We start from the raw sequence: 16,322 nt of genomic DNA, 5'->3' as shown, positions 1-16,322 counted from the left end.
GAGGGGTGAGACGAGGATTTTATTTATATATATATTTTTTTCCCATTTACGTCAGATTTTTTTTCCCATTTTCCAGATTACAGTTTTTTTTTTGTTTTTCTACAATGCAGTTAAGGCAATAATAACACATTTTTGATCCAGTTACCGATGTTACTCATACAGCCACCCATTGCAGAGGGAGCACTCCATCTGAATGCCTCTAACGCGTGGGGTGTTAAATATACGACCCGCGGGCCGGAACTGGCCCGCAAGGAGGTTCAATCAGGCCCGCAGGATAATTTAAAAGTGAAAAAAATGCATTAAAGACACAGAATTAATATTTTTACTAAGGTGCAATTCATTGAGTATCCGCAAGGGGACACTGTTTTGATCAGAGAAGAAGACAACAGCAGCCTCAGTCCATCACTGAGACAGACCCATGACAGCAGACTATCAATAGCACTCTCACATTTACGCATTTAATAGCACTCTCCTTAGTTTGTAAGGTGTAGGCAGGGATTACATTTAGATTTCATATGCACGTGTAAATGGTTTAAAACTTCCTTTCTTTATAAATCTCGTTTAATCTTAAAGTGCATTACTATATTTTTCAATACCAATTACTTGTTAAAGTTTGTACAATCAGTGGGATCAGTTGCAATGCATATATGTGAATGATAAAAGTAAATTGTACATTTGTCGAAGGAAATGTAAGGTGCTTCATGAAATGTTTTGTAAAAGATATGTTCATTAAATTTTAACATTTTCTGAATGTTCTTGTGCTTCTTTATACCAAAACAAAGGAAAGACATATTGTTTTGGTTATTTATAGCAAAGTATGGTGTCATTTTAATGGTCCGGCCCACTTGACATCCACCGAGGCCGTATGTGGCCCACCATGTGAAATGAGTTTGACACCCCTGCTCTAACGGCATAGTTCAGAATTTTGTACTTGTTATTTAAGTTTAAAAAAAAAGTCTTTCGTTATTTCAAGTCGCTGATGGTGTAGTGTTACACTTGCGTGCGGGCAGCGTGGGATCGGTTCCAACTCAGGGACAGTGTGATTGTGGGTGTAAATGCTTGTTTATCTCTATGTGTGCCCTGCGACTGACTAGCGACCAGCTGAAGCTGCAATTTGCCTTCTGCCTGAAGTCAACTTGGATTAGCTCCAGCACCCCTGTGACCCTGTATACTATACAGTGTATAGGATCAGTGGTGTTGAAAATGGATAGTTTCACTGTCTGAAGAGTTACTTATTCTTGCACTGGACAATTTTGCTTCTCATATTTTTTTTCTGGAAAGTTAAGGAAAAACTTTTTTTTTTAATGTTGACAATTTGATCCTGATGCAGTTGATTTCTAATTTGATCATGTATTGACCATCATCCTAAAATCAGCCCTGCTCGACTTCTAAGGTTCAACTGTATTTAGATGTACGACTTGAGCTCTCACTTCCTGCAGGCTCCACCTTGAACTAACATTCATTTGATTATATAATTTGATCTTAAAACAAGAGGACAAGGCGCCGTCACTTCTGACCCGCCCTTCCTATGCAGTTTCCTTGTCCTTGTACCTCGTATCACACATCATCTCACACTTTTCGCTCACTCACCTTGAGTTTGCCCCCTGGGCCTTCTCTTCTCTCCCTGCCCTTCTCTCTCCTGTTTCAGTCTCAGTCTTTCTCCTCCTCCTCATGATCCTCCATGTGAGCACTCTCTCTCCTGAGGTAAACCGTCCTCTTGTGGGTGTTGGCTTGTTTCCCAAGCTGCACATTCCCGCTGCCTCTTCGTGGGTTGCTGTGGAGAGGCACCAAGAGACAAGCACTTGCCCTGCTCTTCTCTTTCTCTTTACCGACAGCCTTAAAATGTCAGCAGCAGAGCCTTTTTTCCCCCCTCGATCTTAATTTCCACTTCGAGCTTCATATGTTCTTATCCCATCCCATACTCAGTCATTACAAACATTACTTGTTCACAATCGTGATCGACAGCACAAATTCACATTTGTTCCTGGAGATTACAGAGACGTTTCTTGAATAGGAAGACTCCAGGCTGAACTAAAAGCAAGAGAATGTTTCCAGACCAGAGATGAAAGTCCTCCGGATTTTCCCGGAATTCCGGGTTTTTCAAATTTTTATGAAAATTTCTCCGGAGAATTGAGGAAAATTTGCATAATCCGGATATTAGTTGACAACATTGAACGAAGACGCGTTTGAGTTCGTTGTATTGCTTTCACGAGCTTAGCCATATTGAGGCACTAATACTAGTAACAGTAAAGAGATTTTTGTTTGTGTAATAATGACAGAAGGCATAATGGCGTTTGACTAATGGTTTAGTCATTTTGCCTCTTGGGTTATACCATCTCAACTAGAAGGTGGGTGATAGTCCCCAAACAATTTTCGTCTCTTTATAAACACACCTGCTAAACCCCAGTGGAACGAATAAAAGACGCCGTCAACAAGACAGTTGTCGTAAAAAATAGATGTGGCCAAAAAGGGAAAAACACAGATTGGCAGAAAATCGTGTCCGGCCGACTTCGAGTGTCGTAGCTTGAGTGGAGTCGCCACAACAGTAATACCCTCGCCTCGCATTCTCATGGCCTCGCCATATCTTGGAGATTTCGAAATTTCGGCCCGAACGGAAGCCACAAAGGGTACACGTGTGCACACAAAAGGAAGATTAATCATTGAATGTCGAGTATTTTAATAGCGTTTTGTGTAAACTAATTCATGCTTGATCGGCCAAGTGCGTGTGTGTGTGTGTGTGCGTGTGTGTGTGTGTGCGCGCACACACACACACACATTTATTTATTTATTTATTCCGGAATTTTCAGAAAAGTCCACTTTCATCTCTGCCAGACGCCATCTTAGAAGTTTAAGTATGTACATACGTAAGCGCTGAAAGGAAACAAGCACAGGTGTGTTTGCTCTCGAGCGAGCTCTCAGGGGATAAGTGCAGTTGTGGAAAATCACTGCAGTGATGCAGAAGATGTTTGTGTTACCTCCTGCTGTGATGTCATTGTTACACAGACATGCAGCAACTCAGAAATGCTTTGGGATCTAATTATAGTGGCCCCAGAACAAAGTCCATACATACATTCTGAACAAACACATTAGAAAATAGGATTGAAATACAGACAAGAATAGCGTTTGAAGGGCAAGTGCAGTTTAACAGTGTTGTCATGGATTTTTCTTTCAGCTAAGTTGTCAAAAGAAATATTTGGATGGCAGCAGCAGATCGCGAAATCATTATTAATATATATTATGTAATAAACCCTGTCTTTAAAAAAATAAAAAAGGAAATAGAAGGCTTTTACATGGCTGTGATGTAACATTACTCTGAGGCTGGGGCGTCGCTCGGTTTTATGGACAGTTGTGGGGGGGGGGGGCACTTAGCCCCCAGGGGATGCACAGGTTGTGAGCAAGTCCAGCGCGCGAGCAGCTAGCAAAGACCGATAATACCGTTTAAAAGTTTCAAGTCAACATTAGATTCTACTGTTATTTCAGTTAGTTTTTTAATACATTACACAAACACAGGAAGTACATTCGCCGCACAAAAAAAAAAAAAAAGTGTGTGAGAAAGTAAACCAAACCCATCATTTTCAATTAAAAAAACAAAACACTGCAGATAAGAGTAAATCATATACTCAAAATCAAATTCATAGCTGCAATCACCAGCTATTTGGTGTGTGAAAAGATCAAAGAAAGCTGTCTCTTTTTAAAGATGGCATATCAGTTACTCTGTTGTGATTCGGCGTGTCAAGGCTAATGACATGACTTTGGCTCACAACACACTGCTCAGAAATACTTGTGAAGTTGCAAAAATTACATTTTGGCACATATGCCTAAATGGTTAAAGAAGAACATCGCTAAATGTTATTGAAGTTCAACAATAAAAGAGATATTGTATAGTCTTGAAAATATCTGGGACAGGCTAATATGGATTATATTCATCTCTTGGCTCTCTCCACTTTCTAATCATAACTTTCCAAAATCAATTTTAATGAAACATAAGTCTTCTATGATGCACCTCGCCTGAAATGTTTCAAATTTCCAATCCATATTGAGTTTGAAATGATTCCTAGACTCTTTGCATCACAAATGGCTTGGCTTCTTCTGTTTCAGCCTTTCACCTCACGTTTCTTGCACTTTTAGATGTCGCTTTCCTTGTTGCACTCTCAACTCATGTCCTGATGCCTCTAGTTCAATATCGATGAAGGATCATATTAATATTGATTATTATTGTTGTGGTTATTATTATTATTATCCAGTGATGACAATCTTAAATGAATAAGCTCAGGTCTTGTTTCACGGCGTGAATTTATACATCGAGTTCACTCACGAACCCCCTTGATCTTCATGTAAACAGCCAGGAGCTTCCAAAATGTATTTCGGATAAATTGACATGCTAGTTACTCGTGGCATGGGACTTTCTGCTGTTAGGCAGGAACTAGCTAACTGTCAATAAGAGCAATCCTGAAGACTTACTTTTTCTTTTGTCCATCCTTCGTGTTTGTTTTTGTCTCTCATAAGACTAAGAATAAAAAAAATGCAACAAAAACATTTAGGGGAGATGGAGAACCTTTTATTGAGGGAGTGCCGCCCCCCCCCCCACCCCTTCCGCCCAAACAACGTCAATGCTCTGTGGTTTACTTCCATCAACAACAGATCATATTTCTGCATTTTCTCAGTGTGGGAGAGAGCAAGAGGTGACATTGTGCTCCTCTTAAGTTGTACAAATGCCTTGCCTGAAAGGGAGAATGGCAGTCATTTGGAAGTTGTTTGGTATTCAAGAGATTATATAAGAGACTTTCATTCGATCTAATCAGCTTCCTGGCTTGGCACAAAATATTGAAAAACATTGTGGCTATTGGTACCATTGTTCCTGGAGGTAATATATTCCACAGAAAAACACAACCAGCCACTTGTTCTTGTGACCAGCAAACGTGCAGCAGCTCCAAATAATGTTTTCATTGTCATAGTAGAATGAAGTAGGCAGCACCAAAGAGGTGAAGGGGAATTGAACATTTTCACATGAGAATGAGGAATTATTAGGCCAGCGTTTTCAGAATTGGCAGTATCCACTCATCGGAACAACAACATATGCCTTCACGAAATAGTGTTGTGTCAAACAAAGCGATTAGAGACAGATATGGGGAACGTAACAGCAAACTGAGAGCTGATTGGAAAATGGCACGAGAGAAATGAATAAAAGGCAATAGTCAAACATAAAAATACAGACGAAGCATCTTAAATAACGAACAATCCGCGAAGAAGGCGTCCATTTTTTAATGCATCTATTAATTACACTCTCACAGTCACTTGTCCCTGCATTATTCATCCTTTCATCCATTTTCTAATATGCTTATCCTTGCAAGGGTCGTGGGCATGCTGGAGCCTATTCCAGCTGTCTTCGGGCAGTTGGCGGGGTACACCCTGAACTGGTTGCCAGCCAATCGCAGGGCACACGTAGACATACAACCATTCAAGTCAAGTCAAGTCAACTTTATTGTCAAATAAATATGCTCTATGTGCAACAATAAAGTTCAGGTGAAATTTCTTTCCTCTCAACCACAGTGCAACCACAGGAGAGAGAGGAGCCGCTGCGGGTACCCGCCCCGCCATCAACAGAACAGTTAACATAAAATGACAAAATAATATCATTATAAAAGCATCTGTAGGGATTTAGGGGCTTTTTTGTCATGATTTTCGTCGCGCTCCGTTTTGGTGTCTTGACTTTCTTTTTTCTTCCCCTCAATCTGTCTCCTCATAGCATCGTGCCGCCCTGTGTGATTCATTGTTGCTAAAATTGTGTTTTATATCAATATTTGTATTTCTCTTGCAGGCCATACATTAACAAGCGCGAAGATGTCAAAGATCTGTGCTTTGGCGTTAATGGCAAGTGAGTCAAAATAATCACAGTTTGTGTTATGCAGAACATTATCCAGTCTGAATAATTCTCAGTGAATACTCTGGAAGAGGTCAAAGCTTAAAAATGAAATAACATGCTCACAGGTAATTTTTTTTTCTGAGGATTAGCAGCAATTTTTATGTGTGCAGTATGATGTAAATTATGCTTGATCGGTGCTTGATAAAGTGTCTTGTTTGGAAAGCGATGTCAAGGCAAGGCAGTTTTATTTATACACTACGGTACATTTCATATAGGAGTTAACTCAATATGCTTTTCACGAGCAAAGAAACAGCACCAAAAAGCACACCCTTAACAGAAGACTTTAAATAGAAGTAGAGTAAAAAAGGAAAAATAGGTTTCTAAAATTAAGAAAAGATCATACTGTGAATTTGGGTTGAAACGACCTTAATCAAAGGTATCGGGAAAAAAAGCTAACTTTTAAGTACGGATTTAAAAGCATTGACTGTATACTGACTGGCTGACCTGACTTCTGTTGACAGGTTATTCCATTTTTCTAGCCGTGATTCCCAACCAGTGTGCCGGGGTACATTAGTGTGCCGTGAGATCTCAACTGTGTGCTGCTAAAAATGATCACATTTTACAAATAATGCATCTTTGTCAGCAACTGATAGTGACAGAAAGATTTTGTTTGGTGGTGTGCCGTGCGATTTTTCGACCCTACAAAATGTGCCTTGGCTCAATAAAGGTTGGGAATCACTGTTCTAAAGCATACCAGCTATATGCCACTAGACCATGTCTGCTTTGAACTGTGGGCTCAACTAAATCAAGTCAAGTCTAGCTGCTGATTTGATGAAAATACTTGTTTCCTTTTCCTGAAAGGCATTTTCCACACTTCACATTTTAGAAATGGTGTGATATTTTCCTGACTTTTGCGTTTCTTCTTGCTGAACACACTGTGATGAGGAAAAAAAACTTCAGGATATATCTCCTAATGCTATAATATGCTCTCTCTTGCAGCTGTCTCGCTGGTGTTTGCTGAAGAGCAGAAGTGTAAGTACACCTGACTTCCCGTACATTTTTACCCCCTGAAAAATGTCCCTGATTTAACGGTTGAATTAAAATGACTTAGTATGCACAAAATGCACATTGCAGGTTCTTGACAGTGGCGGTGAATCATTAGTGAGGGCATCAAACTAGGTCACATTGTCTGCTCATCTCACATTGCGCTGTTGACTCTCATGTGCCTGTTTGATGTTTTGAATGGTTAGAGGTGTGTCAGAAAGTTCCAGGACTGTTTTTCACTAAATATATACCGTATTTCAAATCCGTATTACAAACCAAAAAGCTTTTTCCTTCAAAGTAATCCCGCTGGAGTCTAACACAGTTATCCAGCCTCCTCTGCATGCCTTGATGCAGTCCTGGAATGAGACGCTGGATCCTGCGCCACCATTCCTGGAACCTTTCTGACATCACCCCAATATGTCCTGCACCTGATGCTCAAACCAACTTTGTTTTTGTCTTACAGCTGAAGATGACCCATTTACCTTTGGTAAATCCTCTTGTTCTACCCGCTTCTTTAAAAATCAATCAAAATCAATATTTTTAACCTTACATTTCACAACCATTGGGCTTGAGACTTCGTGACAGAGACGTGTGCAAGAAGATCCATCGCTAGTTGTAAAGTGTGTCTCCGTGCACCGCGAGAATGGATTTGACACCAGCCTAGTAAAATGGTCAGACTTTCAGCTTTATCTGGCAGCTCTTTTACTGGAACATGCGAGAAGTGACCATGAAAGGGGTTGTAGGTCATGGAAAAAATCTCAACGTTCAGACTTGGTCACACACTATGGACGGCATTGATGTGCTGAATAATACCCAGAAGTCTGAGAAAACCAAACGTTCATTTTCCTTCATTCTATTAGGCTGAATGTCTAAACATCAAAGGGCTACAAAACATATTTATCGTTTTTTTAGCTCTAAAAAGTTAATATTTTGTCTATACTGACTTTGATAACTTCATCATTTTTCATGCATAATTCACAACTGGGTGAAGTCTACCTTTTACCAAGTCAGATTTTTGAGTGTTTGCTTTTGTATCACGTTATGGAAATCCTGCTGTACACAGACTACCACAGACTGCGTGTTGGAGGTCTGATTCTTGCAGCTGTCCTTTGCCTCATTGGCATTACCATCCTGCTCAGTAAGATGCACAACACACACTCATATGCCCATATGCTTCCTTGTATACATTGGCATAGATGAGAACAGTCCGAAAAATGTAAATAAATAAATAAATGGCCACTCAAACTATCATGTCAAGCCTACACCTTTCTCTTTGCACAGGCGGCCACTGCCGGTGCAAGTTCAAGCAGGACAAAAGGTGATACTCATACAATTGCAGTTGACAACGTAGCGTGAAAAAAATGCTTTTGCCTTGTCTCACCGTGCCCATCGCTCTGCAGGAGGAGGGCAGGAAGCAACACTCAGGCAATGCTCACCGACCAAGGTAATGTATACTCAGCTAGCAGACATGGAAATTCTGCCATCAAAAATTCTATATAACTACATCCAATAAAATACGTGAATACCTCTACCTAGGTTGGACTAAGTATTTGGTACCCGGGCCCTCAGTCGGGACTTACCCGACCTAAATTGACCTCTTAATACCACCATTATCGCGTCGCAGTTACAGAAACCATCAAGACCATACAATAAGGGGTGGCCAACCACTCAGAGACCAACAGTGACAATATTTACTGTGTTGCTACATAGCGCCACATCATACACAGGGGCGCACATAAATAAACTGTCCTCTGCCCTTCACTCCCTACCTTCCCCTTCGCATGTTCGGACAAATTTCCCTTCATTGCCCATGCTACGTTCCAAGCAAGATGATATTCGTGCTTCATCAATTCTGCGAGCATTCATTCCTCACATTAGTCACTGGCAATAAGGTGCATTGAGTGCATTGACGTTTAACCCTTTCAGCGACAGCGGTTATCAAGTTGCAGGGTTATGAAAGGGTGAAATTTGATTTCGGGCTTTGAAAAAAAAAGAAATCTACAAAAAATAAGAGAAAATGCATTCCTGTCAATAAGCGTAAGTAGTAACAGACATATAATACACAATGTTTTAATTTCTAGGAGAGCCTTAGATTTTACTCATGTTTCACTTTTCTTCACAACAAATGAGACCGTGGTCCGTGGTCTCTGCCCCTCATTACACACACAATGGCTGGTGGTCACCCCATAAAGTTCAATATGAAGAGGGTTTCAAGAGCCGCATGTGGCTCGCGAGCCGCAGGTCGCCCACGTCTGCTATACAAAAGCACAACTGTTTCTCTCGAGCATTTCAGAATCAATATTTATTTACTGATAGGACCTGCTAATGTAGTTTAAGTTAAATCAACCTCACTAATGATTTTGAAGGTCCTGGACAGGTTAGATTGACACGGTAGCACGCTAAAACAATCGAGCATTCAAATTCACTACTGGAAGCAGTGCAGTCAAGTGAAATGCTTGTAAATCAAGAGAATTGACTTTTGGGAGTAAATTATTACAATTTGGCTGAACAAATATGTTTGGGTGGTACATGTAGGTCAGTGCTTCAGTGTTAAAGCCGGCAGAGAAAAACCTGCTGGTCCCCGACAGCTTACCACGGCATATGGTACCTTACCTATATGTAGTAAGATCGACCTCTCCTTTCCTGTTGCAATATTGACAATTGTATCACCCATTTGCCATCCTGCCAAAGTCTAAAGTTATGTTTACTTTGTCCATCTGTCTGTGAATGGACTCACATCACACACGCTGATATAATGTAGAGCAGGGGTGCCCAACCTTTTTTGACACAAGATCGACTTTTTAAGCAGCCAACCTCCCGGCATTGACCGCACGCGTACTCAGACACACACATGCACGCACAAGTATGCCATAATGAGCAAGAGTCATATCAGAAACCAACTTGAACAAAACAAAAATAATAAATCAGATACAAGGCAGGTAGCGCTCCGTTTGTTTCAAAAAAAAAAAAAACGAGTCTTTTTATTTTTTATTTTATTTTGGCTATCTTTGAGGGCGATCAAACACAGGGATCCAAGGATGCACATTTATAGCGTGTACAGTACAGAATCATCACTATCGTAGCTCACGTGAACTGTTTCCTAATGCCGCTCCAGATTACGTTTTTTTGCCAGTGCAATCGGAGCATTGCAGATTCGCCACCATAGGTTAGTAACTAGAGTTGGGAATAACAGCATTGAAGTATAATAACTCCGTTACTAATGCACATCATTTTAGAGGAATCACAATAACCTACTTAATTACATCACTTGACCTCACAATACCGCTGCTGTTACTGATGATGTAACGTGTCGCTCGATGACGAATCTCCATCGACATCCACATTCCAGTAGGATTTAGGTGTGCATGTGATTCTTATAATTAATGGTTGACAATATCATTGCCATGCACAACGTTACAAATAAGCAACATGGCTTGGATGTCATTGTTTCTTGTGTGGTCCTCGATCAAGGTTTCATAAATTGGAATAGCCAACAAATTCAAGATGGAGGAGGGAACAAACCGAAAGTAAAAAGCCGTGTTCAGAGATGTGACAAATGGATTTATTTATTAACTTATTTTTGGTGCGTGTGCTTTTTAAATATGATTGGAATGAATAAGACACCAATCGCAGTATGGATATTGATGTTGATGACAATCACAATGATTGACTGTCAACCAGCAAATGAAAATCAGTGCATGAGATCGATCAATTTAATGAAAAGGCATTATCTGGTAAATTAAGCTCAGCAAAACCTTGATTTTCACTTAGACTTGGTCCTGCGTGTGTTGCGATATGTTGTGTGCTGCTTTTGGAGATGTGTGAATTTTGTTTTCTGGAACTATGAGTGAGGGTGGAATTGAGAAAATCACTTCCTAGTTACGAGGAGCAGAAGCACCAAAGATCTGTGGATTCAGTACATAGGTGAGAGGATAATCAGCACATAAGAACTCATACTCGTGCGTGAATGCACACTTGCGCACATGTGTTTTCAGCTTCGCGCTATATCCAGGCTCGTAAAACGTCTGTGCCTGTTTATAGCTAGAGTACACCTCGATGCATGCAAACTTAAACAGTCGTCTGCCTCTATCATCGGACAAGCTGTCTGTGGACATTTAAGGGTAACTGCAGAGGATCCACAGGCAGACACAATGGTATCAGTACTGGTTTATTGTTAGGAAGAGGGATAGGTCAAGGAGTCAGAGAAACCAAACCAATGCGTACAGGAAGGCTGATTGTAAGCGCTCGGCAGCAGCGAGTACAGCAGGGAAGTTAGCAACTTGAAAACTGGCAATGTGTGGCTCTTGAGACAAGCCTTTATGCTGCAGGGGTGGGACCGGCTGATGAGGTGAAGACTGGCAGGTGTGTAGGTGAGACAGGTGCAGTGATTGGGGAGACGCCCAGCCCACACTGAATTTAGGGAAAGGTCACCAAAAACAACAGAGGGAGGGGCCACACGGTGCCAGAATGAGGACAGACAATGTATTCCAACACTCTTATAGTTTAATATTTGTTCTGACAGAATGTATGAGAGTTGGATAGAGCCCAGTTTACTGTGCAATAATATACAATACAGAGAGCACGACCAAATGGCCAGATTTTCCTTTCTTTCGTTTTACATTCAAGTTTACGTTTGTGTCGTAGTTTTACACTTTAATGCAGTGTGTGATTATTACTTATTTTCAAGACGTTTTTATTTCTCTGCATGTAGCAAATTGCAATCTGTTGAGTTCAATCCATCCATCCATCCATCCATTTTCTGTTCCGCTTATCCTCACAAGGGTCGCGGGGGGTGCTGCAGCCTATCCCAGCCATCTTCGGGCAGTAGGCGGGGGACACCCTGAAATGGTTGCCAGCCAATCGCGGGGCACACACAGACGAACAACCATCCACGCTCACACTCACACCGAGGGACAATTTCGCGTGTTCAATCAGCCATGAATGTTTTTGGAAAGTGGGAGGAAACCGAAGTACCCGGAGAAAACCCACGCAGGCCCGGGGAGAACATGCAAACTCCACACAGGGCGGCCGGAGCTGGAATTGAATCCGGTACCTCTGCACTGTGAGGTCAACACGCTAACCACTGGACCACCGGGCCGCCATTACTGAGTTCAAATAAATGCAAAATATTCTAAAAGTTTGTATTATTCATTTAGATATTATAAACATATTGACACTCCAAATAGAACAAAGGGGAAAAAAAAATCATAATTACTTTGCTGAGTAACTAAATACTTTTACACGGCAGTGACTGAGTTGTAATGGAAATACTTTCTGGAAATCATTAGTAACAAATTACTTTCTTAAAATAACTTGCCAAATACTAAAAGTGACCTTATTCTGGCCCGAGTGATTGTATTACAGTGCAGTGCAGTGCCCCTAGCGGTGCAAGTAGTTAAAACCACCCAAAATTGCATCACAGTACAGTAAAGTGCCCCTAGTGGCGGAAGTAGTTAAAAACACCCAAAAAGTCAGTGGGGTGGCGTAGCCATTTTGATTCACAACAGTGGAGAGGTGTGATCACATCCACTTCCATACTCTTTCTTTTGACAAGTTCAGGCACAATCTGTAAGTACATTTACACAGTTGTACATGTTACTGTTTGTTGTGCAATTATTTATCGGCACATATCAATATTTCACCAGTTAATCTCTGTAGATATTTACCATAGAATTGTTGAATAAGCTAGAGAAAAGGCTGTTACATGAGTGTCGAGTGTCATGTCATATGTATAATTGGATGCTAGACAAACATTCATGTTGTGTTTCTGTTTGTATACAGTTTTACAAAAAAGATTTCCATAAATATACCAAACGGTAGATTCTCATCTTCGTGTTTTTATTGGAGGATTGTTGAGCTCGCTGTCGACGCCATGCTCTCATGTCAAACGCATGGTTAGGGCAGAAGACACCTACTTTAAAAATAAATCAATAAATTAAAAAAATGTTGGGTGTGACAATTATAGTTGAGTAGGCTCAAAATATATAATAATAATAATATAATAATAATAATAACAGCACACATGCACAGACACACTATTTTAAATTCATTTTTTCTTTTCCCCATATCCCCCTCTCACTCGACTTGGGACCAGTCTGCGCTCTACCGATCGACTATGATCGAGTGGTTGGACACTCCTGATGTAGAGAGTAGCTTAAACTTGTCCAGCAATGACTTGGTCCACGCTGTTCAACAGGTGGTGGTGTGAGGCAACCAGTTATGTAGTCGACCCTTAGAAAATTGATGGCAGAAATTGCATTTGCAGGAAAGCAAATTTAAAGAATGACTTTGACTTCTGACTGCCAAATATCATACTGTTTGTCTGCAGGTCGTGCCTGTGATTGCTAGAAGTTGACAAGGACACGATGAAGTGGGATACTGCAGAAGCAGCAGCATTTGACACCCAAGTGGAGGAGATTTTCATTTTTAAGGAAACCAACCTGAGGTTGTAAGATGTGGGCTTGTTGTGACTGACAAATGCTCTGTGGACAGCTATTTCAGGCACTCACAAACACACACTTGCATTGGAAAACTCTGGCATGCGCGCGTGCGCACACACACACACACACACACACACACACACTTGTTGAGGCTTTCGTGTCATATTCAGTTCCATTTTTTTACTTTGTCATAATTATTCATCAATTTGAGTTAAAAGCTTGAATTTATTCTCGTCAAAGTGACCTGTTACACAAACCAATTACAGTTCCTTATATAAGTTGTGTCAATGTATCTCACTACTCAGTATTGCGTGTTTAAGAAAAATGTGGAGCTAGACATTAGCGACTTACTGTAAGCACCCTAACGCATGTTTCATGTATCCCTGTCACATACATAAAATGCACATCGTAATAATTATCCATGAGTGACAATATGTCATACCTGTCAACCTCCGCTAATAGCTGCCCTTATGAATGATTACGATTCCCCTTACAAAGCAACAAAAACCCGTACAACGGCTTACCGCGCATGTGCACATCATGCTTTATCAATCCGACCGTACGCAGCGATGACAAAAAATAATTAAATAATAATACAAAAAAAATATACGATTGAGGATTACTTTTGCTGGTTTGCCGTGACAAGAGTAGCTATCGACGACGGCAGTGTACTTGGCTACCAGCAGGTGAGACGATCTGGATTTGAGCCAAAATGGTCTTTGTGAGATCGGTTCACAATTGTTTTTTTTTTCCGTATAAAAGTTGTAATACGCCGTACATGATTTGAAATGATAAAAAAAACGTATAAAATACGGGGAAAACGTACAAGTTGACAGGTATGATATGTTCAAGAGTTGTGTTAATTGATTATAATCTTTACATTTTCCTACTCAGCTTCTTTGAGCAATGCCGTGAACGTAACCGTTCAGAAACAGTCTGCCATATTTCAATTAAAGAATTGTTGAAATAATAACAATGAAAACCTGTTTCCTTTGTGTATTTAAAGGGTTCAACTGCATCAGAGGAGAAATCCGTGTGGTATATGTTCATAAAGGGCCGCCCCTCCCTCGGGTGCCACATTTTTGCACGAGGGGAAGCTTTGGCTCATATGCAAAATTGATGTGCGATTGCGCTACGATCAGGCACGCCATGGGCCAAATTTGCTCAAGAGAGGCAATAATTGCTGTAATGACAGCATCTCTGACATCAGGAAGGATGTGCTGGTCGACACTTACAGATCAACGAGTGAATTAACTTGTCCAAAGGAAAACGTTTTTTGGAGACAGGCGCGCTGGGATTTTCGGGCCAAGACAAGTGTAGTTTACTGTGGATGGGAATTTGGCAGACCACGCTTTCTATTCCACGCCCCCGGCACACCTGATAATTTGGTGACAGAAAGTAGACCAGATTTTAGACCAAATGAAACCAGGTCCAAGTTATCAAGTTATCAACCAGTTACCAAGTTATGGCGCAGGTGGCGTAGTGTGATTTTGGTGCATTTGATCCAGGCGCAGCCAGAAAGATATGTGCTCCTTTGATTTATGTGCTGGATGTCATCGGATTTCATTCGTAATATGACATCAGCATACACTCTGAAGAATTGTAGAAATCAATTCATTAAATATATTATTATCTTTTAGCAGTGTTGTGGTCCTCGAGGACCGGCTCGAGGATCGAAGGTCGGTCCTTGGTCCTTGGCCTTGGCCTCAGAGCCAAGTTCTTGGTCTTGACCTCGGGTTGCCGGTCCTTGGACACAACGAGGGATTAGAGCCCCTAATTCCTCGTCCACAGGTATAAAATGGGTCCGAGCACCGTAAAAATCATGAAGAAATCAAACATACACCATCCAGGGAAACCCATATTGATGGATTTATCTGGCGCTTTGAGAGGGGCGGGGCCGCCATTGACAGGTAACAGTTAGCGCAACGTATAAAAAGCGGCATCACAGTTAGTTTCAATCCCGGTTCGTTCCGTTCGCGGTCGGCAGTTGAAATAGCGTGTAAAGTCTTTCTGTAACAGTGGTGTCTTTTATTTAGTTATTTTTGCACAGTCGTCACGTTTGTGCGGTGGCACTAGAATGTTTGTTTGAACCAAGTAATTTGCGTTACAGCTGGAGTCAATAATGCCGGCACTTCACTTCCGGGTTTGGCCGTTGGGATTTGGAGTCCTTTTGCTCGATTCCAGTTATGTTTGCTGGATGCTTTCTCATGTTTGGAATCATGAATATTGACAATACATGGTTTAAAATCACGGTTGATTTAATTATTTATTATTATTGTGAAGTTGAAGGTATTAAATTAATGTACTAGTATTAGTGGTAGTGGTAATAACAGGAGTACTCAGAGAATGTTTAGAGATCAGCCATCTCGTTACCTCTGCGTCCTGTGTCCGAGACGCATAATTTTCCCACGGGACGCACAGTTCCAAATAATGTGTGTTTTTGGGACGCAAGGAAATTTCTCAGTAAAATTAAAAAAAAATAAAAAAAAACTCCGGCAATCCCGAGGATTTCACGGTAACAATCGTTACTGGTAGCTTGTCGTTTCCGTGGCTTCATTTTAACGGTACCGAAAAATAGTTTAACCATAAAAGTCACCGCACACGAGTTGACTGTGTGATCAACGCGATTTCACTGTGCCTGTATGTGTGTTTGTGGTGTGGTGTGTGAGTGTGTTTCTTCTAATTTACTTACGTTTTGTTTTGTTTTCAGTGTTGGGGGGACGCAACAGATAACGTTATGTGTGCATGCGGGTTGCTATTTTAGTCCGCAAACTGAGGAATCACGTGGATGATAGTTTGAGATGGCGGCGAAAAAAACTCACAAAGGTCTACTAATTACGACGTTTAAGAAATTGGAATGCCAGTCTGATTTTTCGTATGAATCGTCCAAAGGGCGTATCACTAAACTCACCTGGGATGTATGCACAGAATACGAGAGCGAGATACGACGAGAGGCACGATTACGAGGCAAGTTG

The 16,322-nt window shown here is 41.0% G+C and overlaps 1 protein-coding gene across 1 annotated transcript in view; it reads left to right on the top strand.

The window, feature by feature from the left end:
• The window catches only part of fxyd3 (FXYD domain containing ion transport regulator 3), a 20,289-nt gene extending 6,505 nt beyond the window's left edge, over positions 1–13,784 (top strand). The window contains exons 2-8 of the mRNA XM_019893028.1: positions 5,819–5,875; positions 6,863–6,895; positions 7,371–7,394; positions 7,971–8,045; positions 8,189–8,225; positions 8,308–8,351; positions 13,236–13,784. Of these exons, the coding sequence (XP_019748587.1) occupies positions 5,842–5,875; positions 6,863–6,895; positions 7,371–7,394; positions 7,971–8,045; positions 8,189–8,225; positions 8,308–8,351; positions 13,236–13,255 (267 nt within the window). The 5' untranslated portion in view covers positions 5,819–5,841 and the 3' untranslated portion in view covers positions 13,256–13,784. The remainder of the gene's footprint in view (positions 1–5,818; positions 5,876–6,862; positions 6,896–7,370; positions 7,395–7,970; positions 8,046–8,188; positions 8,226–8,307; positions 8,352–13,235) is intronic.
• The last annotated feature ends 2,538 nt before the right edge of the window (positions 13,785–16,322 follow it).

The sequence above is a fragment of the Hippocampus comes genome, unplaced genomic scaffold (genome assembly GCF_001891065.2).
Source record: "Hippocampus comes isolate QL1 unplaced genomic scaffold, H_comes_QL1_v1.1 scaffold94, whole genome shotgun sequence".
In the NCBI taxonomy this organism is placed as follows: domain Eukaryota; kingdom Metazoa; phylum Chordata; class Actinopteri; order Syngnathiformes; family Syngnathidae; genus Hippocampus; species Hippocampus comes.
The sequence above is the reverse complement of the archived record's forward strand: the minus strand, read 5'-3'. Positions and strand labels throughout refer to the sequence as shown.